This window comes from Myxine glutinosa, chromosome 5 (genome assembly GCF_964187855.1).
Source record: "Myxine glutinosa chromosome 5, kmMyxGlut1.1, whole genome shotgun sequence".
Lineage (NCBI taxonomy): Eukaryota > Metazoa > Chordata > Myxini > Myxiniformes > Myxinidae > Myxine > Myxine glutinosa.
Window position 1 is genome coordinate 37,029,886 of NC_136265.1, and position 25,748 is coordinate 37,055,633.

The following is a 25,748-nucleotide window of genomic DNA, read 5'->3' on the forward strand; positions in this document are numbered from 1 at the left end:
TTGATAGATACTCTGGGTACCAGTTTGATAGATACTCTGGGTACCAGTTTGATAGATAGTCTGGGTACGAGTTTGATAGATACTCTGGGTACCAGTTTGATAGATACTCTGGGTACCAGTTTGATAGATAGTCTGGGTACGAGTTTGATAGATACTCTGGGTACCAGTTTGATAGATACTCTGGGTACCAGTTTGATAGATACTCTGGGTACCAGTTTGATAGATACTCTGGGTACCAGTTTGATAGATACTCTGGGTACCAGTTTGATAGATACTCTGGGTACCAGTTTGATAGATACTCTGGGTACCAGTTTGATAGATACTCTGGGTACATGTTTGATAGATACTCTGGGTACCGAGATACTCTGGGTACCAGTTTGATAGATACTCTGGGTACCAGTTTGATAGATACTCTGGGTACCAGTTTGATAGATACTCTGCGTACCAGTTTGATAGATACTCTGGGTACCGAGATACTCTGGGTAGCAGTGACGTCATACCAATGGCGCCGCTTTTCTCACCACACTCAGCAGGGCATTTCCTCAAGACAGGCCTTGCATCAGTTATCCCTTTTAGTTAACCCAAAGTTTCCAAAAGAATAACTTACAGTACAAAATAATCACAACACTGCATGTTACAATGGCCGATGTCTTGTGCGCTTTAATGCATAGTGCTGGTTATGTCTCCGCCCGTCCCAGACACTGAGAAACACGTCCACCAGTGAACACGCCCGGTGACCATCGACATGGCGTTCAGCATTGGCGGAATTATCGCAATTGTGATCTTCTACTTGCTCATCCTGGTGATCGGCATCTGGGCAGCACGCCGGACACGCAGTGTTGGCGCCGAAGCAATAGACCGGAGTGAAGCCATCATGGTTGGTGGAAGAGACATCGGCATGATTGTCGGTGTGTTCACTATGACAGGTACAGCGGGAGAAATGGAAGTCATGGGGGAAGGGTTCAAATTGATGTTTCTAAATCAAGGAGAATGAAAACAGAGCAATGGTGAAAGGGGCATGCTGGAATTCTTCTTAAAACTGGAGTGTCCTCATCGGGAAATATAACACAAGAATAGTCAGGTTCACGATGTTAACAAATATAATTTCGTTCAAACTTTTGGGATTAGCAAACCTGTACATTTTTGGAATCTTCAGAGCATGGAGAATCCGAAAATCAATGTTGGCATTTGCACAGACACCTGCATGGCCGCCATTTTGGATTTTGAAAATGGCCGCCATAAAATACATATTTTGCGCGATCTCGGCTTCTAGTCAACCTAGAGACTTAATTAAATATGCTAATCCTATGTTTTCTGGGTCAAGGAATCCAATAAAGGCCTCAAAATAGTGCTCAGGATTATAGAAAAGCAACAAACAAAGGTAATTGAAAACCATTGTCTTTATATTTGTGATATAACTGTATTACATAATACATGATATTGCAAGTCCTTTGAAGTTATAGGTTGTTATAGGAAGTTATAGGTAGTATCAGATTGAACTATAAGTCCTATACACAGGATCTACGAGGTCTATACCGTTCAGGAATATGCTTTTACAGATCTTCATCACTGTCCTGAGTGTCATTTTCGCAAAGGTGTCTACGCAAATGTAAACATTAATTTTTGCATTCCTCATGCTCTGAATATTCCAAAAATGTATAGTTTTGCTAATCTACCAAAAGTTTGAACGAAAAAACATAGTGAACCTGACTAGAAGGTTGAAAAATAAAAGCAGGGGAAAACAGAAGGAAAGGAAGAGTTTTAACGGCCAATCTTTAACATGAATGCATGTTCACTATGGTCTACATTTGAGGGTAAAACAAACTCGAAAAACATTTTCCATAAAAGAGTAATTATGTTTTAGAATTGTAGACGGTGGTTAACAAACCAATGCTCAAGGGTGGTGTACAGAAACGTTTTAAAAATAAGAATAAATACAAATACAAAGTGCAGGGACGTGAAATTCGCTGCATGTGATGTGCAACATGCACAAAGTAAAACAAGTGTTCATTTACATCCGCAGGATGTCTTATAAATAAAAAAGATAAAAGCACACATGACACTTGGCCAAGGCTTCAGACTTTGGCACAGTCACGAGGCTGCACCGTCGTATAAACTGTTCCAACCCGTCATGTTTGACAGGCCTTTTACTCGTGCTTTTATAAATCAGCAGCAGAACTACCGGGCGTTGCCCTGTGCTGTTCTAATCCTATTGTCATTTTGAATAAATCCAATTTTCTTGTCTTTCACATTTATTTGTGGGGTCATAAAAACTTCCCTATACCCACTAAGTAAAGTGGTTGGAGACCAATATTAGCTTTCACAAAACTACAAAGGCTTTAGGCACTCTAGAGCAATTAAAGGGGGGGGGGGGGGAGGGAAAATTCCAACTTTTATTTTTATTTTTTATTTTTACTTTTCACTTTTTTACCAAAAACATTCCTGGGCACTCACTGATGAACCACAGACGATATATATATTTCATGTTTACATCATTATACATACCTGTCCCAAGTTGTAATTTAAATCCCTTAATCTGTTCACAAGTTCTCACATTTTTACCTGACATGGCCTCTGACCTTTGGCCTTTGACCTCGGGTCTGCCAAAATCTGATCAGTTGATCTTTACATCATAATACATATCTGTACCAAGTTCGAATTAGATCCCTTTAGCCATTCTCCAGTTATAGACCGATTACAGACTTTGACCTTTGACCTTTGACCATTGCCCTATGACCCCAAAATCTAATCACATAATCTTTACAACATTATACAAGCCTATACCAAGTTTGAATTAGATCACTTCAGCTGTTCTCAAGTTATAGACCTATTACAGATTTGACCTTTGAACTTTGACCCCAAAATCTAATAAGTTAATCTTTACATCATTATACATACATGTACTAAGTTTGAATTGGATCACTTCAGCCGTTCTCAAGTTATAGACCTATTACAGACTTTGACCTTTGACCTTTGGCCCCAAAATCTAACCACATAATCTTTACAATATTATATATACCTGTACCAAGTTTGAATGACATCACTTCAGCCGTTCTCAAATTATAGACCTATTACAGATGCGACCTTTGACCTTTGACCATTGACCCCAATATCTAATCACTTAATCATTACATCATTATACATGCCTGTACCAAGTTTGAATTAGATCACTTCAGCCGTTCTCAAGTTAGAGACCTATTACAGATGCGACCATTGACCTTTGACCTTTGGCCCCAATATCTAATCACTTAATAATTACATCATGATACATGCCTGTACCAAGTTTGAATTAGATCACTTCAGCCGTTCTCAAGTTATAGACCTATTACAGACTTTGACCTTTGACTGTTGACCCCTTGACCCCAAAATCTAATCCGTTCATCTTTACATCATTCTACATAAGTGTTAAATTTGGTCAGAATCCCATCACTGGTTCACAACTTTTTTTTTGATTTGCTTTTTTTTTTGCATACAGGATCAAGGCTCGTGAAAGAGCTAACATTTATCACACAAAAAAATCAAACCGACACACAAAACATATAAAAAGGGTAGCGGTAGACAAGATGGGGAGAGAAGGGGAAGCACAAACATGACATTTGAGAGCAGGGACATCGGGAGATCTGTGAGAGTGAGAGGGCTTGGGGGGAGGAGGCGTGGGAATGGGGTTTGGGGGGGGGGGGGGGTTGAGAAGTATAAAATACAAGGACACTGCAAGGACTTCCAGGAAAGAAGTTGGTATTTAAAAAAAGTGGAACTGGGGTGAAATTAGCAGGGTTAGAGAAGATCAAGGTTTTGGATGGAAGAGGATTTTAGCTCTTTCACGAGCCTCGATTCAGTATACAAAAAAAAAGATAAGAGATGGTGGTGAACAGCTGTTTTAAAGACCTGGAAGGAGGAGTGGGATTGAAGAGAGTGAGGGAGTTTGTTCCAGAGGTGGGAAAAAAGAGGAATGAAGGAGTGAAGGTGAGCAGAGAGTCTTGACTTTGGCAGTTTAACCATAAGACGTTTGGAGGCAGATCTTGTGCGACCTGTAGGAATATTTGGGGGACAGAGCCCAGAGAGAGCTGGGGGAGCAAGGCCGGAGAGGAGTCGGTAGAAGACAGAAAGACCACCAACCTGCCTACGGTGAGTAAGTGAAAGGCCCTCGGAGGTAGCTTAATCACGGGAGATTCCAATGATTCTGAAAGTTTTGGTTTCAACAGTGTGAAGCCGAGCTAGGTGTGAGGCAGGAGCACCGGCCCAGAGGGGAGAACAGTATTCCATTGAGCTGCGGATGAAAGCCTTGTATGTGGTGAGGAGCTCAGGTGTGCCAAGGAAGGACTTCGCATGATGGAGAATGCCCAGACGGCGACTGGCTTTGGAGACCACATTGGAAATGTGGTTTTCCCAGGAAAGATCATGGCAGATAGTGAGACCCAAAAGCTTGAGTGACAGAACTTCTTGGAGAGGATTGTTCAGAAAGTAAATGGGAGGCTTGTCCAGTCGGTCTTTTCAGAGAGACATCGTAAGAGTGTGAGATTTGTCAGGATTGAAAGACATGTTCCACTTGTTTGACCAGTCTGTGATTTTGTCCAGGTCTGCAGCGAGTGAGGAGGCTGCAGCCTGCCGATCTGAGGGATGAGTAATGGAGCGGCAGAGAGTGGTGTCATCAGCAAAGAGGTAGAGAGGATTTTCAAGAGAGTCAGAGAGATCATTGATGAAGACCAGAAAAAGCACGGGGCCAATAACACTGCCTTGGGGAACTCCAGCCTGAACAGGAAGGGGAGATGAGAGAAACCCATTCAGGGCCAAACGTTGACTACGACTAGAGAGGAAGTCCGCAAGCCATGCGTGGAGATTTCCCTGGATACCATAGGAGGAGAGTTTAGTGAGCAGAGCGGGGTGCCAGACCGTATCGAAGGCACGTGATATGTCGAAGGAGACAGCTCTAATTTCCTGTTTGGCATTGAGGACCTCCATCCATTGTTGAGACAGCAGAAGCAGCATATCCAGAGTAGAGTGACCTGGTCTAAAACCAAATTGATGGTCCGAGATCAAGCCATTGGAGAAGAGGAAAGATTTGATATCTGAAGCAATGATGGATTCCATGACTTTGCTGATAATTGGGAGAAGGCTGATTGGTCTGCAGTTGCAAGGATTTGTTTTTGCACCTTTTTGTGTAAAGCGGTGATGTTGGCTGATTTCCAAGCTGATGGCAGATGACCTTGAGCAAAAGAGAGGGTGAAGAGAACAGAGAGAGGGAGTGAAAGAGCAGCAGAGCAGGACTTTAGGACCCGTGGGCTGATGCCGTCAGGTCCAGTTGCAGAATCAGAGTCGAGGGTTGATAGAAACTTCTCCACCTTGTCAGGAGAAAAGGACACAGCTGGGTACGACTGGGTATGGTGGGTACAGAGAGGGATGGGTTTGGGACACAAGATTTAGAGGCAAACACAGAGTTGAGGCATTCAGCTTTTTCACGAGCGGAGTCAGCTGTGTAGCCATTTGAGGTAAAGGAGGGGATGGAGGGGGAACAAACACCAGAAACAGATTTGACCAGATGCCACAAGGATTTGGAAGAGGAAGACAGGTTTGAGAGTTCAGTCTTGAGGGAGGAGAGATATTGTTTCCTGGCTCTCCTGAGGGTGCACACACACACACTTGTTTCGGGCCTTGTGAAAGGAAATGAGATTTCCTTCCGTTCGATTTGCTTTCCAGGAGGCGAAGGCAAGTTGTTTCTGGGCAACTGCCTCACCACAAGATTCTGTGAACCATGGATGGGAGGAAGGGTATGACAACTGACGACGAGATGGGATAAATCTGTGCATGAGAGAGAGCAATTTACTTTGGAAGAATTCCCATGATGAGTTGATGTCAGAGGCAGTAGAGATGGGAGACCTGTCCAGATGATTGATGGCTGCTTGAAGACCGTGCCAGTTGGCCTGAGTGAAATGCCAGACTCGTCGACGCTGAGGAGGCTCTCTGAGAATGGTCAGAGAGATGTCCACTTTAACAAGCACATGATCAGATGAGCCGATTGGAGCAGAAGAAGAGCAGCAGACATTTGCAGGGAAGTTAGTCATAACCAAGTCTAAAAGAGAAGATGCTCCATTGACTGAGATCTGGGTCGGGAAATTGACAGATTGTGTCAGTCCCAGTGAGTCGCAGAAGTCCTTTGCTGAGGAGCCATGGCTGGTGAGAGAGGTACCCACACCCAGCCAACTGGCATGGTGACAATTGAAATCACCACATATGAGGAAGAGAGAGTTGGGATGAGTGGATAGAAGTTGGTCCATATTATCAGACAGGGAGATGTAGATGGAGTCATCACTGTTTGGTGGATGGTACAACACACATCTATCTATAATTCCAGTAATCTCTGTTTGTTTGTACGTTTGTACGTTTGTTTGTCTGTGACCGCTGTTTCTCGACAACCACGGGTCCGATATACTTTTAACTTGCCAGGTATATTGCTGGGGACCCGAGGATGTGCCTTTTCAAGGTTTCATATTAATCGGACAATTACTTACCGAGCTATGTCCAAAAAACGATTCAACCAATCAGAGAGCAGCGAACTATCGCGTGTGCCGAACGTGGCGGACACACTCTGCCTCGGATGGCACATTTGAGAGCGTATTCATTTATTTCACGTTTGCAAACTATGTTGGCGTTAAACTATGTTTTAAAACTAATAAAAACGAATTTGCGATTCATTCGCTTTCCTGCGCGTTTGTGCACGCGATGGCGATTTCTTTACCAAACTCCGGAAGCCGTTCGCTTTGGACCAAACCATTTCATGTAAATAGAGGGGGGGGATATAATTTTAGATATAGATATAGTACGGGCAATGCCCTAGTATGAACAAAAGGTAGGACTGAAGGGGAAGCCATAGCCAGAGGTACTCCTGGGGGTGAGGTGGAGAGAGGGCAGTGCAGGGCGAGTGAAGAAGAGAGTTTTTGATAAAGATAGCAACCCCACCTCCAGGACGAGGCTCAGGTCTATCATACTGGAGGAGGGAGTAACCAGGAAGAGATACTAAGGAATCAGAGACATCCTGAAGAAGGAAAGTTTCTGTTAAGCAGATCAAGTCTGGTTTGTCAGAAGCAACCTGTATGGAGAGATCAGTCAAGTTTGAGCGAAGGCCCTGGATGTTTGAGGTCCATACCGTTAATGAAGAGGAAGGGGGAGCAGAATAGGGACGAACAGGGGAGGGGGGGGGTGGGGTGGGGTAAGATGTGGAAGAGGAGGAAGAGGTACGGAGAGCTGTTGAAAGTGTGTCAGAGATTTCAGAATAGCTAGGAGAAAGGGAAGGATGGGGCGGACAAAAGGTTTGATGGAGATTGGGTGAGGTACAGTGAGGTGTTATATGAGGGGGGGGGGGGGGGGGAGAGCAAGGAAGAAGGTTGGGGGAGATGGAGGTGAGAGTTGGAAGGGGAAAGATGCAGGGGGGACGCTTTGAGGAGGAGGGGTGAGAGGGGGGGAATGGAGAAAAAATGAGGGTGGGGAGATTACAAGGGGAGGGGTGAGGGGAAGTTTATGAGGAGAGGGGTTAGGGGGGAGTTTAGGAGGGAAGGGGCAAGGGGGGGATTTGAAAGGGATGGGAGATGGGGGAGATTTGGAGGGGAGGGGTGGGTTGGAGTTTAGGAGGGAAGGGGAGAGGGGGAGTCCATGAGGGGAGGGGTGAGGGGGGAAGGGGAAAGGGGGGAGATTTGAAAGGGATGGATGATGGGGAAGATTTGGAGGGGAGGGGTGAATTTGGATTTTAGAAAATCGTTGTACGATTAATGGAAAACGAACATTTATTGCAAAATAAGTTTCTTATGACCTTCGTGTCAGAGATACGTTTAAGGACGCTGGGGGGGGGGGGGGGGGGAGGGAGGGTAGATTGCAGATGAGCTTTGGGAATGTAGAAAGGTAACAGTATTTTTACTGTTCAATGGGAAGTTATCACGGTAACAGTATTTTTACCTAACATGACCTTGACCTTTGACTTCGTGACCCCAAAATCTAATCAGTTCATCTTTACCTCATTGTACATACCTGCACCAAATTTGACTAAGATCCCTTTAGCCGTTCTCAAATTATCGCGGTAACGAAAACCTATCACAGACAAACGAACAGATGGACAGCCGGAAGGACAACCTGAAAACCTAATGCCTCCAGCGACTTCGTCTGCGGAGGCATAAAAATAAAAATAAATGGCATTGACAAAATAATTGACACCCTTGACTTAATATTTGGTAGCACGGCCTTTGGACAAAAAAACTGCAGTCAAGTGCTTCCTATAGCCATGAATGAGCTTCCTACGCCTCCCTACTGGCAGTTTGGCCCACTCTTCTTGTGCAAACTGCTCCAGTTCTCCCAGATTTGAAGTGCGCCTTCTCCGAACTGCTGTTTTCAGATCTCCCCACTGGTGTTCAAATGGATTTAGATCTGGACTCATTGCTGGCCATTTCAGAACATTCCAGTGTTTTGTCTTGAACCATTCCTGAGTGCTTTTTTAAATGTGTTTGGGGTCATTGTCCTGCTGCAAGACCCATGACCTTTGACGGAGATCCAGCTTTCTGACACTGGGTTGAACATTGCACTCCAAAATACCTTGGTAATCTCCTGATTTCATGATGCCATGCACATTCAAGGAACCCAGTGCCAGAGGCAGCACAGAAACCCCAAAACATCACTGAACCTCCTCTATGTTTGACTGTCAGGAAGGTAGGTGTTCTTTGTTTTGAAGGCTTCATTTTGTTTTCTGTAAACATAGAGATGATGCGCCTTTCCCAAAATCTCTAATTTGGTCTCCTCCATCCACAGGACATTCTCCCAGAAGGATTTTGGCTTGTTCAGGTGTTATTTGGCAAACTCCAGTCAGGCTGTCTTATGTCTTTCTCTCAGCCTGGGTCTCCTACCATAGAACCCCCTTTCATTGAGTTGGTGACGGATGGTGCGAGTTGAAACTGTCTGAAGGTCAGCTTGAATCTGTTTGTCAGTTCATTGAGATGCTTTGTTTGTCAAGATGGCGTCCCTCTCATTTCTCCCACAATCCCCTTCCGCTTACATCATCATCCCTTTCAAGCAATCCCTAAACATCCGGCAATTCACCACCAACAACAACAACAACCTCAAACTCTGAAAGAATCAAGCACGTAAGAAAGAACAGAACAGACAACCCTCCCATCGACTTTCTCAACAATCCTCTTGAAGAAATTCTGTCACTCAAACTTTTGGGTCTCACTATCTGCCATGATATTTCCTCGGAAAACCACATTTCCAAGCTGGCCTCCAAAGCCAGTCGCCATCTGGGCATTCTCCATCATGCGAAGTCCTTCCTTGGCACACCTGAGCTCCTCAACACATATAAAGCTTTCATCTGCAGCTCAATGGAATACTGTTCTCCCTTCTGGGCTGGTGCTCCTGCCTCACACCTAGCTCGGCTTCACATTGTAGAAACCAAAGCTTTCAGAATCATTAGAATCTCCCGCAATGAAGCTGATTGTGAGAGCCTTTCACTCACTCACCGCAGGCAGGTTGGTGGTCTTTCTGTCTTCTACCGATTCCTCTCTGACTTAACTCCCCCGAATCTGTCTGTGCTCTGTCCCCCAAATATTCCTGCAGGACATACAAGATCTGCCAGGAACCTTCTTCTGGTGAAACTGCCAAAATCAAGACTCTCTGCTCACCTTCACCCTTTTATTCCTCTTTTCTCCTGCCTCTGGAACAAACTCCCCCACTCCCTTCAATCCCACTCCTCCCTCCAGGTCTTTAAAACAGCTGTTCACCACCATCTCTTATCTCCCACTAATCCAAAACCTTGATCTTTTCTACCCCCATTAATTCAGCCCAAATCCACCTCTTTCAATCTCCGACTTCATTACTGTACTTTTTTTTTTTGGGAGCAGTGTCTGTGTTGTCACTGAACTATTCCCTCAAACTTTTGTTTCCGTGGTTGTGAAGTGTTTTTAATAATGTGGTTGTGAAGTGTTTTGAACGTTTGTGAAGGACTTTCGTGAATATAAAGCACGGACAACAGGTTTGTGAAGGACATCCACAAAAAACATACCCGTTTGAATGGTTCTATACCCAATCAATGGCGAATCTACATATGGTGATCCACGAATGTGATGCTTAGAAAGTAGAAACCCTCATGGCATTTCGTCTTCACTTGAACTCAATATCTCTATTTTCATTCCAAACAGCATAACTCCAATCACAAATTAAGTAGCATTAATATAAAAAGTAAACTTTTCCCAACATTTGTGACATAAACAAATACTTAAATCCAGATGTGGAGTAGTTCCGTACGGTTGGGTGAATACAATTACGAATTCAAAATTGTAATTGTATTCACTCAATTCCAAAAGTTATTCCAATCATAAATTGATACTTTAATGAAATACTGTTTTAAATGACGATTGTATTGAGATATTATCAAACCAGCTCATTGCCGCAATCTTTCCACTTCCGGATTCGCGGCAGGTTCGTATTGGGTTAATTTCAAAATCATAATTTTATGGAGGAATTTATGAAACCTCCTACCGACCTTACAACATCCGCTGGGACCCCAAAACTTTCCACAGGAGGTTTGGTGGGGCTATCCCCAAAACTGAGGGAGTAGTTTGGGGACGGACAGACGGACACTCCTGTTTTGTAATATGTATCTATCTTCTATCTATCTTCTATCTATCTTCTATCTTCTATCTTCGATCTACAATTCTACATAATATATAAAATAAAGTTTTTGTTTGTTTGTTTGTCTGCACGTGCTAATCTCCTGAACGGTGAAAGATAGGAGGAAACCTCTGAAACAAAAAATGTCAGGACGGGGCCCCGGGAAGGTTATAGGCGAGGTGGCAAGGCCGGTCGAGGCTGCCTCGGCCGGCCTGGGCCCATTTCGCAATTAAAAGCTGAGCTGAATTATAGTACTCAATCTTCTACGGCCACGAGTAAAAGCTGAATTATAGTAGTAAGACCTATGTACAGAAAATTAAATTCATTCAAAAAGAACCCGGGCAACGCCGGGTGCATTCAGCTAGTATTTATATATATATATATATATATATATATATATATATATATATATATATATATAATATATATATATACATACATACATACATACATATATATATATATATATATATATATATATATATATATATATATATATATATATACACTAGCTTGGTGAGGCAAGCGCAGCGAGCCTCACCACGCATCGTTACTGAGGAGCGGGCTTATTTTAGCTGAGGATAATGACTGTACCTGAGTTGTTGTGTTGTCATGATTTACACCAATCATAATAAAAACAATTATTTTGCACAAATTTATTTGTAGTGTTTGTGATATTACATTTTTATAGGCAATTTAGGTTGAAGAGTTAGGTTGAAAAAATATATATAATTCAAAAAAGAATGGGAGGGGTAGGTGCAAACAGGAAGTTTGGGACGATTACACCTCACCACCAAGTAATTGAAAACACCTCACCACCACGTAATTCAAAAACACCTCACCACCACATAATTGAAAACACCTCACCGCCACGTAATTCAAAATACCAAAACATGGCAACACTACACCGACCTGGGCTATGTTGCAGAGTGGCCAGACGGAAGTCTCTCCTCAGTGAAAGACACATGAAAGCCCACTTGTAGTTTGCAAAAAAGCACCTAAAGGACTCTCAGACTGTGAGAAACAAGATTCTGTGGTCTGATGAAACCAAGATTGAACTGTTTGGCTTCCGTCTGCCCACTCTGCCATAAAGCCCAGATCGGTGGAGTGTTGCAGTGATGGTTGTCCTTCTGGAAGTTTCTCCCATCTCCACGCAGGATCTCTGGAGCTCAGCCAGAGTGACCATCGGGGTCTTGGTCACCTCTCTTACCAAGGCCCTTCTCCCCCGATTGCTCAGTTTGGCCGGGCGGCCAGCTCTAGGAAGAGTCCTGGTTGTTCCAAACTTATTCCATTTAAGAATTATGGAGGCCACTGTGCTCTTGGGAACCTTCAATGCAGCAGAAATTTTTTTGTAGGTTTCCCCAGATCTGTGCCTCGACACAGTCCTGTCTCTGAGCTCTGCAGGCAGTTCCTTCGACCTCATGGCTTGGTTTTTGCTCTGATATGCATTGTCAGCTGTGAGACCTTATAGAGACAGGTGTGTGCCTTTCCAAATCAAGTCCAATCAATTGAATTTACCACAGGTGGACTCCAATCAAGGTGTAGAAACATCTCAAAGATGATCAAGAGAAATGGGAGGCACCTGAGCTAAATTTCAAGTGTCATAGCAAAGGGTATGAATACTTATGTCAATGTGATATTTCAGTTTTTTCTTTTTAATAAATTTGCAAAACTTTCTAAAATCCTGTTTTCTCTTTGCCATTATGGGTTATTGAGTGTAGATTGATGAGGGAAAAAATGAATTTAAACGATTTCAGCATAAGGCTGCAACATAATAAAATGTGAAAAAGGTGAAGGCGTCTGAATACTTTCTGAATGCACTGTATATATATGTTGGAACCCATCTGTGGATCGGTCCCATCGGCCGATGGGTCTGACCCATCTGTGGATGCACGAGAAATGACAATGCAGACCCATCGGCCGATGGGTCTGCGCCATCTGCGGATGTGTTGTTCACCTTGAAGGAATGTGTATGCATCAATGGTGGATGAGTATGTTTATTTGAACCTAAAAATAAGCAATTGATGTCATAAATGTTTATAAAGCAGTCCGTGACATGTGGTTTGTCGATAACCGTTTGTCGATAAGATAAAAATAAGATAATATTTTTAGGTTCAAATAAACATACTCATCCACCATTGATGCATACACATTCCTTCAAGGTGAACAACACATCCGCAGATGGCGCAGACCCATCGGCCGATGGGACCGATCCACAGATGGGTTCCAACATATATACGTATATATACAGACAGACTTGGCATTTAATATGGAATATTTTTTTTGTGGGGGTGAACTTACTTTTCAAGATGTCTTAGAACCAAAAGTTCATTGGAATTATGTTGAAATTATTCTAGATTTTGTTAATGTGACCTTTAAAAGAAACAAAAACCACATTTGACATTTCGAAACAAATAAATTGATCCTTGAAAGTGATGTAAACTGATATCGAACTCAATTCATGGACAGTACTGTGTTAAACTTCTGTACGTTTTCCAGACGTATCTCTTTATTTTGCACATAAGCCAAAATTTTTTTTAACAAAAACAAAAGTTAAATTACGACTGGGATTACGGACAGTAAAATTGCAGTTCAGTACTTCGTGTGACCCCCACAAGCATTCAGGAGAGCACGTACACGTTGAGGCATGCTGTTCACGAGATTTGCCAAGGTTTGGACAGGAATCGCTTGCCATGCAGTGACAATAGCCTGCTGCAATTCATGCACAGATATCGGCTGCTGGTCCAAGTGGTCGATTTGACGCGTAAATTCTGCCCACCAGTTCTCTATCGGATTCATATCCGGGGACATGGCAGGCCACTCCATATGCTCTACACCACGGTCAGCAAGAAAGTGTTGGATCATGCGAGCACGATGAGGCCGTGCATTGTCATCTTGGAAGACAAAGTTTCCTCGAAAGGCTGCACGAACAAATGGAAGCAATGTTTCTTCCAGAATGGCCCTGTGCTTGTACTGGTTCAGGTTTCCATTCAGAACAACCAGGTCAGTTTTGCCCTCTGCATGAAAAGCAGCCCAAACGGTCACCCCACCACCTCCAGCTTGGACTCTTGGCACTATACAATCTTTGTTGTAGGCTTCATGCACTTGTCTGCGCACTCGGACGCGGCCATCTTGACGATAGACCAGAAATCTAGACTCGTCACTGAAGATCACGTGATTCCAGTGTCCTGGCTGCCATTGACGGTGCTCTCTGGCCCACTGCAATCGGCGCTGTCGGTGTTGTCTGGTCAGGCGTGGCTTTCTCAGGGGACGCCTGGCATGATAGCCTGCTTGAACCAGTCGTTGGTTGACTAGCCTTCTGGATACAGGCACATTTGTCAGTTGCTGCCACTCAGCCCTAAGACGATTAGCTGACTTGGTACGGCCATTGCAGACTAACCGGTACAGCTGGCGATCATCTCTCCTTGTGGTTCTGCGGGGACGTCCTGTCCTCGGTATTGGAGTAGGGACACCCCTCTGAGCATTTCGTTTCAGGATCTTTGACACCTGACCTTGAGTGATGCCATACTGCAGAGCAATAGCACGCTGTTTCATGCCGTAATTTCGTAAAGCCACCACTCCATGACAAACAGCATTGTTGAGTTTACGGACCATCTCCAGAGGAAGCGGCAATAACTTTTGGTGACTTGCAGCAATTGTTTTCCACTAATAGAGAACGCAACAACCCTTGTATACCCGACTGTGAAGCCAATCATCAAATGCACCTGTCCGTACATTTTGCCACGCCACCTGTGATATAATCCTGTTGTTGACTTCTTGCTGCGACAATCCGTGACATGGTTCTTTTAACAAATAAATCACCAAAGTGTAAAAGAAACTCACCAGATTGATATACTGAGTTAAGAAAGTAAACCCAAGTCAAGAAAAAATATATATTCCATATTAAATGCCAAGTCTGTATATATATATATATATATATATATATATATATATATATATATATATATATATATATATATATATATATATATATATACACATATATTCTTATTATGTATATATAATTGATATGTTCTCATTTAGAAACTAGTGAAGATCCCAACCCACCATTATGGACAGTAAAATTTCCCCAGAATTACAGATGGCTTCATCCCCCCAAAATTGGAGTATCTTCGTTGGCTTGTAATACCCCCTACAACCCATAGGGGCAATATGCCCTACATATTTGCAAAGAGAGAAGTGGGGTACTCTCCCCACCTTGAATCCCCGTGACTATGAATGATTTTTTTTAACCACTAAAACATTCCTGAACACATGCCGAATGCAACCACCTGTTTTAAACTCATTTGGTTGAACAGTTTTGGAGTGCATAAGTGTCAAACAAACAAATAAACAGTGCATGCTTCTTAAGTTATTGTATGATTTATTTTCAAACACATTTTTTGGTTCACGAGTTATCAAACAGTGACCACTATATTCGTCATGTGTGTGCGTCTGTCTCTGTGTGTGTGTCTGTCTGTCCGCAGCATAACTACCCGATGATATCATCCGATCTTGATGAAACTTGGGTGGGAGGTTGATAGCATGATCTAGTTGTGTCCTGTCTAGAGTGGGCGTATTGTGCCCATTGTGGGCGGAGCCACGCCCAAAAAAGATGTCTTCTTAGAGGGTAATCGATTTCAAGCTACATCTTCTCCGAGGGGTTTGGTGGAATCTGACAGGGGTTTCGGTATTTGGTTAGGCCAATGTCATGTGTCTAGCCCCACGTAGCTCGATTTTTCATTTTCGCCCCAAGGTCAAGGTCACAAGGTCACGAAATTTATAAGTCGATTTTTGATGGTTTTATTACATTGTTCGCTTCCTGATAGGGTGAAATCTCGTACAATATCTTATATTATCACATACATCATGAAATACAAGTTTTTCAACAAATTTCAGAATCGTCGACCTTTGACCTTTGAAGGTCACAAAGGTCAAATTTTTTAAGTTGTCAGAATCGAACCGAATTTTCGGTATTGTGTAGCTAACTAACCTCATAACTGATTATACATTATTTTCTATCTCATGTCAAGGTCAGTAACCTTCGTTTTGACATTTCTGGGTCTGGACTGTCCGGGCCTGTTTCGGTTATAGTCCGTCCTTTGTCATTGAATACCGCTCGCTCGTGAACCATCGTCGTCTCCTGACTTGTTTTTATTTAAATTATAATTTTACAATTAATTAACCCCCTTTCTTTGATATGTGTAAAGTTCTCTGTTAAACCACTCATCCGACAGGATGGCCCAGAGGTGGCACACTTGCCCTTGATCTGTCTCATCGCATGGATTAAATCCCTCACCTGATTATAAGTTGGCAGATTGGTGCTTCACAGGTAGGGCATTGCACCACCCAGTTGATTTGTTCTCTCACAAAGCGCAGCATTCCTTTAATGGATGTTGCCACATCCTGAACAAATTCCAAATGCCTGGGCCTTGACTTTTACTCTTAAGGCAAAGGAACACTACCTCATGTAATCCTTGCCATGGGGCTGCTGGGAGCTCCGCAACTGCCCTTTTGGTGAGACATAGATCTAATGATCATCCCTCGTTAGGAGAAAAATAGTGATGACAGATCCAGAAATTAAGTGTGAGTGGGATGGAGTTGAGATATTTTAATGGGAAGATGAAAACGTGAGGTTATACCACTCCGTAGTAGCTTGAACCATCAAATAGTTTTAAACTTTAACCACATGAGGATCTATTTTAGAATGAAAAGCCTCAAGCTTAAAAAAATTATTTTTATTTAAACCAATTTTATTTTATAAAAAAAGAAAAAGAAAAAGAGAAATATTTTATTTAAAAAATTAATTTAAAATTAAAAGCTTTAAAAAAAAGTGGGGAAGTGGATTCTGATAAACTCGGTTCATTGAATGTTTTTATTTGAATTTCAGACTCATTGTATGACCACAACACTCTCAGCTATTCATTACCTGATTAATGCCGTGTTACCTATTTTCCGCCATCTTTCACTGCCTTGCGTAATGGCAGAAGATCGGAGAGCTTGAACCATCAAATAGTTTTAAACTTGAACCACATGAGGATCTATTTTAGAATTAAAAGCCTCAAGCTTAAAAAAACTATTTTAATTTAAACAAAATTTCTTTAATAAAAATATATAAATATTTTATTTTATAAATTAATTAAAAATTAAAAGCTTAAAAAAGGAGTGGGGAAGTGGCTTCTGATAAACCTAGTTCTTTGAATGTTTTTATTTGAATTTCAGACTCATTGTATGACCACAACACTCTCAGCTATTCATTACCTGCTTATAAATGCCGTGTTACCTATTTTCCGCCATCTTTCACTACCTTGCGTAATGACAGAAGATCGGAGAAGCAAAATATAAGTCGCAGAAGGGAATAAAGACTGAATTCTGAGAACATCATTCTATCGACCGTTCTCCTACACTTGCACCAGTTTCCTATCCAATTAAAATTCTCTCGCTTGACAAGATGATTAACGGCTGGCAGTTGTTTTCAATGAAGTGACGGATATAATATCAGAGCGGATAATGAGACATTAGACATAACCATTGATTCTGTCAAGCTTTGCTAAAGAGCTTTCGATCCCCCAGACTTGGCTGTCTACCTTTGTGCGGCGCAGTGATGCACTGCGCGGCACTTCAAATGTGCGTTGGGGAGCAGGGGGATGGAGGCAGTTGGTTTATCAGAACATTTGTGCAGTGGCTTAGGCTTCGGATCTGTGCGCTTAAAAAATGATTCTCAAATTCATTAATGAGTCGTAGATGAATAATTTGTAGTTTGGTGCAAGAGGGTGTCTGATTTATTCACCTGGTCCAGCCGGTGAATTCAGCTGGTCTGATTATTCACCTGGTCCAGGCGGGACTCCTCTCCAGCGGAGAAGCTATCCGGGCGGCTTGGTGATGTTCATATTGTGAAGGGACTGGCAGGGTGGCCTTGCCCCTAGATGGAAGCACACACACTCTCTTCTAAGCTATCTAGCCTGTGTTTGAATCCCGGCCCAACTAGAAACTGTCATCCTGGTGTTTCACAGGCAGGTTGAATCATCAATGTGTGTGCCATCCTTCAGATGGACGTACAACTGGGCGTCCCAACTTTACTTGGTGGAGTTAAAGAAAGAGTCTTTCACAAATAGTAGGTGACCTATTGCTGGCACCCTGAACAAATTCCAAATCCCTGTCCTAAACTAAAGGGGGGACTGTGTCAGTGGAACAGCCGCAACCCTAGCCCTTGATGCTACTCGCAGTCTTGTGCAGCATGCAAAAGAAGAAGAATAGTGTGAAGGTGATTTGGGTTCCTACATGTGTGAAGGTAATTTGGGTTCCTGCACATTCTTCCTAGGTTTGTTCACCTAAGATATTTTAAGGTGTTCTGACGTGGTTGGTGGGTTGGGGTGATGCACTATTTACATGGAGTGTACCCTGTTTACCATGATTGAAATCATGATTCTGTTATTTAAGTGACGATAGCCTTGTTGTGCTGTTTCAGGTTTGAAATGTGGCGCGCGTTACGGATTCGTGAATATGAATGTGCGTTGAATGGTATAACCAGCCACAAATTTCAATGTCCGGAATGTTCCCCAATTTTGATCTCCTAACAGAGAAATCAAATCACCAGCAGAAATTGGTCAAAATCAGAATGAGAAGAAATACCAGTCACCGGACAGTTAAGGTCAAGCAGTTCTTGAGCAATATCCAAAGTCACCAATTCTGCAGGTTATTGTCCGCGGTCTTCGAAACAACCAGCACAATCGTCGATTGACACGAGGTTGAATGTTGAGGGAAGAAGTTTACAGAATATGTCCACAGCAGGGAAACAACCACGAGCGAGAGACTACCTCCACTCCGCTGCCAAGTGTAACATTTCGGGGTAACAGTCAGTACGCAGACACTGGAAATGCATCCAGCAGGTGATAGACTTGGCAGGTGAATGGCTTTGCCATTGGCAAGGTAAGCCACCCAAAACCTGCAAGTACCGTCGTTGAAGATGGAGCGATTGCAGTTCAATAACACACCGAGATCCCTCTGTGACTCGGCCCAGGTTCTTCCAACTGGTCTTTCATGGCGACGTTGCTGTCACCAATCCATCGATGCTCGTGTCTCGTGGTTTCTCACACCTTTAAAGTGGTCCGCACGAGAATCCCTTCTCTCCAGTGCCTGGTGTAATGCCTCGCTTCAGGCGAAGACAAAACCGGCCAACGAAAACACACGTTTCAGGAACACCGAACAACCACTGAAAGTTGACCACCAGTTCAATACGCTCAAGTCAACTGGCCTCAACCCATCGGTACAATAAGCTATCGCCAAGTCCTTCGCAGCCCTAATCGAGGTTTGACGTCCTTCTCAGTAAAAGAGTTCATTATTACATACCAATCAGATCATACTGTCCAGAAATGCCGCCATTTTGTGGGGGGAAAAGATCCAGATAATGTGACCTTCACTCCCCCGGCTGCCGTTGCTAAATGAGTCAGCCAATCAATATCAAAATTATGTTATTTATATAACATGGACCTGTCTGTGCGTTTGTCTGTGTGTCTGTCTATCCATCTTCCTGTCTGTTCAACCCAATTGAGAGTGCAATTGTGCCACGAATGTTGGAAGCATATCGTGTAATGTCAACCAACCTATGAGGAACAACTATCATGGATGCCTCTTTGTGGTGGTTGTACCCCCCAATACAAATTGGGGGCCAAATGTTTCCCATTCTTCCCTGCTGCCCTGATTCGTCAGGGCAGTGCGGTCATTGTCAGAGGGCCGATTGGTCCCCATGGACCGGCCCTTTCCCTCTTATTTCTGTCTCTTCCCTCTTTCTTTCTTTCTCTCTATGTTGTTGGAGTCCTTCTTGGTTGTTGTTGTATAGTCTCGGACAGTTCTCTCAAATAAGTCCGTGGCATGGAGCCAGCCAATCAATCTCCCAGGAGCAACCCAGAGATCTCCCACATCCAGGATGGTGTACCCCCACCTTCACGAAGTCAGGGCCATGACAGAGTTATAGAACGAAGGACGAACTGATTCGATTTTGGTGATCCGGATACCAGAATTTTTTTTAAAAATTGAAAGGTGATTCTTCATCATTAAGAGATTGAGCCAAAACTAATACACAGCACGATATTTAAGAAAGTTGAGGACAGATTATGACAGCACTTGGTGGATGAGTTGGGTGTGTGAGACAAACAAGCCAATTGGATTCTGGTTAAGATGCGGATGCAGATCCGGCCTATATCAATGGGATCCAAAACGTGAACAGTTCAGCCCGGCGGAGGTATACACTCTAAAGAGTGCCGTTCCACTTTTCCAGTGATCTCATATGGGATTCAACCTTCGAATTTTAATATGGGATTCAAATTCATGGTCTGCGTTTATATATTTAATAAAATAATAAACCCATTAAATTTTTGTTTTGTAAAATTGCTCTACTTCGCTACTTTTTGATTCGTGCATGGCCCACATGTGGACGCTGATCATTTTCGCATTTTAAACCATTGCTATTGTTAGGATTATTAGGCCCCTGCTGGTTTCACCCGAGTGGACTATACATTTGCTCTCCGTCTGTCTGTCCGTCTGTCCGTCCATCCCACCTGTGGTTTTTCAGACTTTTTCCGCATAACCTTTAAAATATTCAACTGAAACTTGGTACGTGGCTTTATTATGATAAGTTACAGAACAAGTTCGAGTTACAGGGCGTTTCATAAAATTTTCACAGAGTTAGGCCCTTTTTGGATTTATAAAATACCACATTGGTAGGCAACGTGTATTGCAAAGCAATTCACACTTTTATTATTCTTGTTCTGCCAACGGTTATAACTCGATATGTCATCCTGAGCATGTTTATAGCATACCTTTGGAACTTGATCCCTAAGGATTTTATTTTTTGAATTTTGTTCTGTATTGGTGGCCATCTTGGATAGCCTTGGCCTATTGACTCCATGTTGGTGATAGAAAGCTCATGATAGAAACAATGGATATATGCACATGATGAAAGAGTGTATTTTTCCACAGCCACATGGGTCGGCGGCGGATACATCAATGGCACGGCAGAGGCGGTATACCTGACTGGATCTGGCCTAGCCTGGGCACAAGCACCATTTGGATATGCGTGCAGCCTCATCATTGGTGAGTCACAATGCTACTGCTTTCCCAATTTTCTGATATTATAATTTGGCTTTCAAGCCGACTGGAAGCCTATTCTTCTTGTAAGGATTATTATTCTAGTTCTGGCAATTTTTGTGAAACGACTTTTGGAAAAACTTTTATACAACTAGATATGCCAAGCTGAGCACGTTTACAGCACACCCTTGGAACGTGATCCTGTTGTTTACATTTTGTCCTGTATTGGCGGCCATCTTGTATTTTGTCCAAAACGTAAAAGAATCTTCTTCTCTAGAACTACTAAAACAATTGCCATGAAATTTGCCAAATAGCTTAATAAGTACCCCTAGATGGTATTGAAGTGTGAGTTTGAAAATAAATAAATCTGGAATCTCGGTATTGATTGAATATGTTAAATAATCACAAAAACAACAACAAATTTCATGAAAGAAGTATCGTAGCAGCGTACCATATGTACTTTGGGCCGCTGACAATGAATGGGACACAAAAACTAACGTACGTTGTGTATTGTGTCCTGCTGATGATTGATTTGGTCTCCATTTTCCCAGAAAACGTATGAATGAGACTCCATGTGACTGTGGGTGGCAGTTTTGGACTGCTTGGAAGCCGACAGCACTGCTCGCAGTTCTAGTTAGCCCGTCCCCTGCACGGCAAGAAACGGGGTTTTGTAATCGCTTGTGTGTGTGTGTGTGTGTGTGTGTGTGTGTGTGTGTGTGTCTGTGTGTGTGTGTGTGTGTGTGTGTGTGTCTGTGTCTGTGTCTGTGTGTGTGTGCGTGTGTGTATGTGTGTGTCTGTCTGTGTGTGTGTGTGTGTGTGTGTGTGTGTATCTGTGTATGTGTGTGTCTGTGTGTGTGTGTGTGTGTGTGTGTGTGTGTGTGTGTGTGTGTGTCTGTGTGTGTCTGTGTGTGTGTGTGTGTCTGTGTCTGTGTGGGTTTGTGTCTGTGTAAGTTTGTGTCGGTGTGTGTCGAGGTGTATATCCATATTAAAATAGGTTATAACGGCGTTTTTCCAATGCGGCTTTTAATAACAAATGTAAAAACAACACTCGTGATAATGGAATAATATTAATGTTATTACAAAACAATATTAATACTAATAATATACCCCCTCCCTAAGGGGTGTTTTGTCCTTGGCCAATCACCACGTTAACGTGTATAAATAGCTTATCGTGCCGTTTCATGGGAGCAACGGCCCCTACAGAAGTGAAAAAAATATTATAAACCACAAGCACTTATTATTACCTTTTTAAACAGTCGCTACTGCTGTTTAACACTAAATGGAAAGAAATTTGGAGGAATCCTGACATCTTTGCGGCATTCTACGCTTATTGCATCCCCCATAGACTACAGACCCAAACCTCATGATAATGGTCAAACTTGATAATGGTCAAACTAATGGTAATGGTCAAATAAAGACAGACTTGTTAGGCCTCTGTTTATGCTGCTAGTTAGTCCACAATGATCGTTAGCTAATACTGGTGCTTAAATTAGTCATGAACATTTATTTATTTTTATTTATTTATTTATTGAACATCATCAGAAGTGAAGTGATACTGTGTGCGGAATCCTGGAGGGTGGTGACATGGTTTTTGGTGAGGGAAAGCTCATAACTTTGCACAGCCAATTCACCAGAGCGATACCTTGATCGTACTTTCCATCCAATACATGTTTTGACAATACTAGACCGGGTGTGTGGGTTCGAGCCAAATCGAGCCAAACCCGTGAAATGCCGGTCACTTGCTATATACAGTATATATATTGTTGCGGTTTTGAGAACCCTCACTTGTGTAAATAAATTCAACATCATTAAAGGTTAAAGGTAGCACCCTTAGTTAGTCCACAAGCAACACGTAGGCCACCATAAGATTCCAGTTATTTCATTAGTATGTGTTTTAGATAAGGCCGGGTTTCCAATAGTTGAATCTGCGTTGTGTCAATCAAATAAGAAGTAGGCCCCATTCCATTCAGTTTGCAACCTCCCTCTCCAAGTGACACCATTACACGCCCTCCAGTCTGCCCATGGCCCCTCCCAAATTGTTATGCACCTCTGCCAGCAGCGTTCGCAGCCTCGCTGGGCTTCCGTCCAAACGCCGCTATAAGCCATGCGGTGAGGCCCGAGAAAGGGGGCGGAACGCCAGGAAGAAGGTGTGGCCACGTCATCCAGCCGTCAAAGGCAGAGCCGGTAAGCCCTAACCAGCCAACCAGGGCTGAAGTAACTTGGCCGACAGGCGTGGCTTTTGGGCTCGCGGAGCGTTTTGCTGGTGGAGATATATAAGCGAGCACAAAGCCCTTTCACAGGACTTGTCGGAGGCGCGCTTGTTGGAGAGAGCTAATTGGGAGAGCGCTATTGAAAGAGGACTGCGCGGGGGACTTGCCAGTGAGTGCATTGCATTGGCTTGAAGGAGAGATATGGCAGCGTTTGTTAAGGACTCGCTGGGAAACGCGCGTTGCATTGGACAATTGGGAGAGCGCACCTTTATCAAAGGAGGACTTTGGAGAGAGGGCGTTTGGCACAAGTGTGCACATATTACGTACGCAGGACACCAGCTTCCCCCCGCTATATAAAACTGTCCGGTCGCGCTCAACTACACGCGGAACTGCCTGCCGGGTTTCGTCGCTGGACCGGAGCCTGGACCCCATCGCCGGACCCTCTACCTGTTCCATCAACCATCTACAATCCCCATGTGAGATCTACAATCCCCGCCGGCATTAGTAATTAGGTAGTAGTGAACCCCTAGGCCTAACAAACCCTACCTAACGCCGTGCCAGGAAGGACGTTATAACTTCCAGGACTCGGGTCGGCCAGATAAAAAGACAAGGGGATAAACCCCCCCCCCCCCCCCTTGATAAGGGGAGAGCCGACGTCCGAGATCCGCAACAATCTATATTATAATAGCCGTAGATGATTCTGTCTGTCTGTCTATCTGTTGGGTGTCTGTCCGGGGTGTGGCTTACTCGGTTTGCAGAGTAGCTCCACCCATAGCTCCACCCATTCTGGGAGTGGCTATAAACAAATATCCACCATTTTATTAACTCGCATAGCTTTGAGTCCTGTTTTGTAGGCCCGTGGTGTCTTGCTCTCCCCCAGTTTTATTTCAAATCAAATTCGATAAATCATTTCATTTTTCACAGTCGCTAACATAGTTTTAGACTCGGTTGAAAAAAAACGGGAAGAAAATCCGATGAAAGTTGCCGTTTATAGAACGAAATGAATTCTCAAAGGCCTGTAACTTCAAGGCCATTGAGTCTCACGCCTTTATCTCCAATCTAACTCACCATATGATTTCATTTTTATCGATGGTTTTACTTTTAGACTCGGTGTCAGCAATAATTGAGAACAATCCACACACGCGGGAAAATGCAGAGATATATTTTTTAAAATCGCGTCATTGTGTATCATACACCGCCCAACATGACACCGCCGGCAATGTGTCGATATATATTAAAAATTCGCTTTTGCTTTTCCGTTATGATATACTGTATTACTATTTCGTTTGATGATAGTCGTCACAAAAACGTCAACAATGATGCCGACATATATTTCTTCGTTTTTATTTCATTCAACATATTAGCCGGAAGTAAAATATGTTTCAGGAAATTACCGAGAGATATTTCTTCGTTTTTTTTATTAGTTATGTGCGCATACACTTTAAATAGGTTTATTTGAAATCTTTAATTTTCCACAAACATTCCACACACGCGGGAAAATGCAGAGATATATTTTTTAAAATCGCGTCATGGTGTATCATACACCGCCCAACATGACACCGACGGCAATGTGTCGATATCTATTTTAAATTCGATATATCATTTCATTTTTCACAGTCGCTAACATAGTTTTAGACTCGGTTGAAAAAAAACGAGAAGAAAATCCGATGAAAGTTGCCGTTTATAGAACGAAATGAATTCTCAAATGCCTGTAACTTCAAGGCCATTGAGTCTCTCTCACGCCTTTATCTCCAATATAACTCACCATATGATTTCATTTTTATCGATGGTTTTAGAGTCGGTGTCAGCAATAATTGAGAACATTCCACACACGCGGGAAAATGCAGATATATTTTTTAAAATCGCGTCATGGTGTATCATACACCGCCTAACATGACACCGACGGCAACGTGTCGATATATATAAAAAATTCGCTTTTGCTTTTCCGTTAAGATATATTACTTTTTCGTTTGATGACAGTCGTCACAAAAACGTCAACAATGATGCCGACATATATTTCTTCGTTTTTATTTAATTCAACATTATTAGCCGGAAGTAAAATATGTTTCAGGAAATTACCGAGAGATATTTCTTCGTTTTTTAAAATTAGTTATGTGCGAATACACTTTAAATAGGTTTATTTGAAATCTTTAATTTTCCACAATATAATTTACTTGCCATTTATCATTTGATGATTACGAGACAAATTCCTCTTGAGGATCGTGACAATTCATGCGCTGCGTGGAAACTTCTATTTCCAAAATGAATGAGACGATCGATGAAGAACGCAGACTTGAACAGGATGCAGCCACGGAGGTATATAATATGGAGAGCCAATTGGCCACCTCGCAGCATTAGCCGCCGTGAAGCCACCGGAAATAGTCTGGCGGCCATATTGGGAAGCCGATCGTAAGCCTGTCAAAGCAAAGGCGTGGCGCACTGATGATGCAGCTGGAGCGAATTTTAGGACCGCCGACTATTTAATTAATATAGAATACTAATATTTGAACTGATATTCGGGCTCAGAATCCCGTTCTTTAAGGAAATGGTGTTCATTAAGTTTGAAGTTGGTTCTAGACGCATTTTTCCTGGGGAATCCAATGGTTTAGAGCTTGTTTGAAAAAAAAGTGCCCAAAATTACCGCTCGGTGTTCTTTATCGTTCTTCTCATGACCCAATCACCCACTAGTAGGAATAAGAATCCTGACATGTTACACCCCTGTTTAACTCCTGTCTTCACCTTGAACCATTCTGTTGTTTCACCTTGGTCGACGACCGCACATTGAAAGTCTTGGTAAAGGGCTTTTACAAG

General features: G+C 42.9%; 1 protein-coding gene across 2 annotated transcripts in view; it reads left to right on the forward strand.

Annotated features, from left to right (window-relative positions):
* Positions 1–25,748, forward strand: part of SLC5A7 (solute carrier family 5 member 7) — a 160,128-nt gene that overhangs the window by 50,328 nt on the left and 84,052 nt on the right. The window contains exons 2-3 of one of the 2 annotated variants that reach the window (XM_078777912.1): positions 699–926; positions 20,620–20,733. In XM_078777912.1, coding sequence (XP_078634038.1) covers positions 746–926; positions 20,620–20,733 — 295 coding nt within the window. In that variant the 5' untranslated portion in view covers positions 699–745. Of the gene's footprint in view, positions 1–698; positions 927–17,842; positions 17,933–20,619; positions 20,734–25,748 lie in introns of those variants that run through there. The other variant, XM_068117341.2, reaches the window with a different exon arrangement.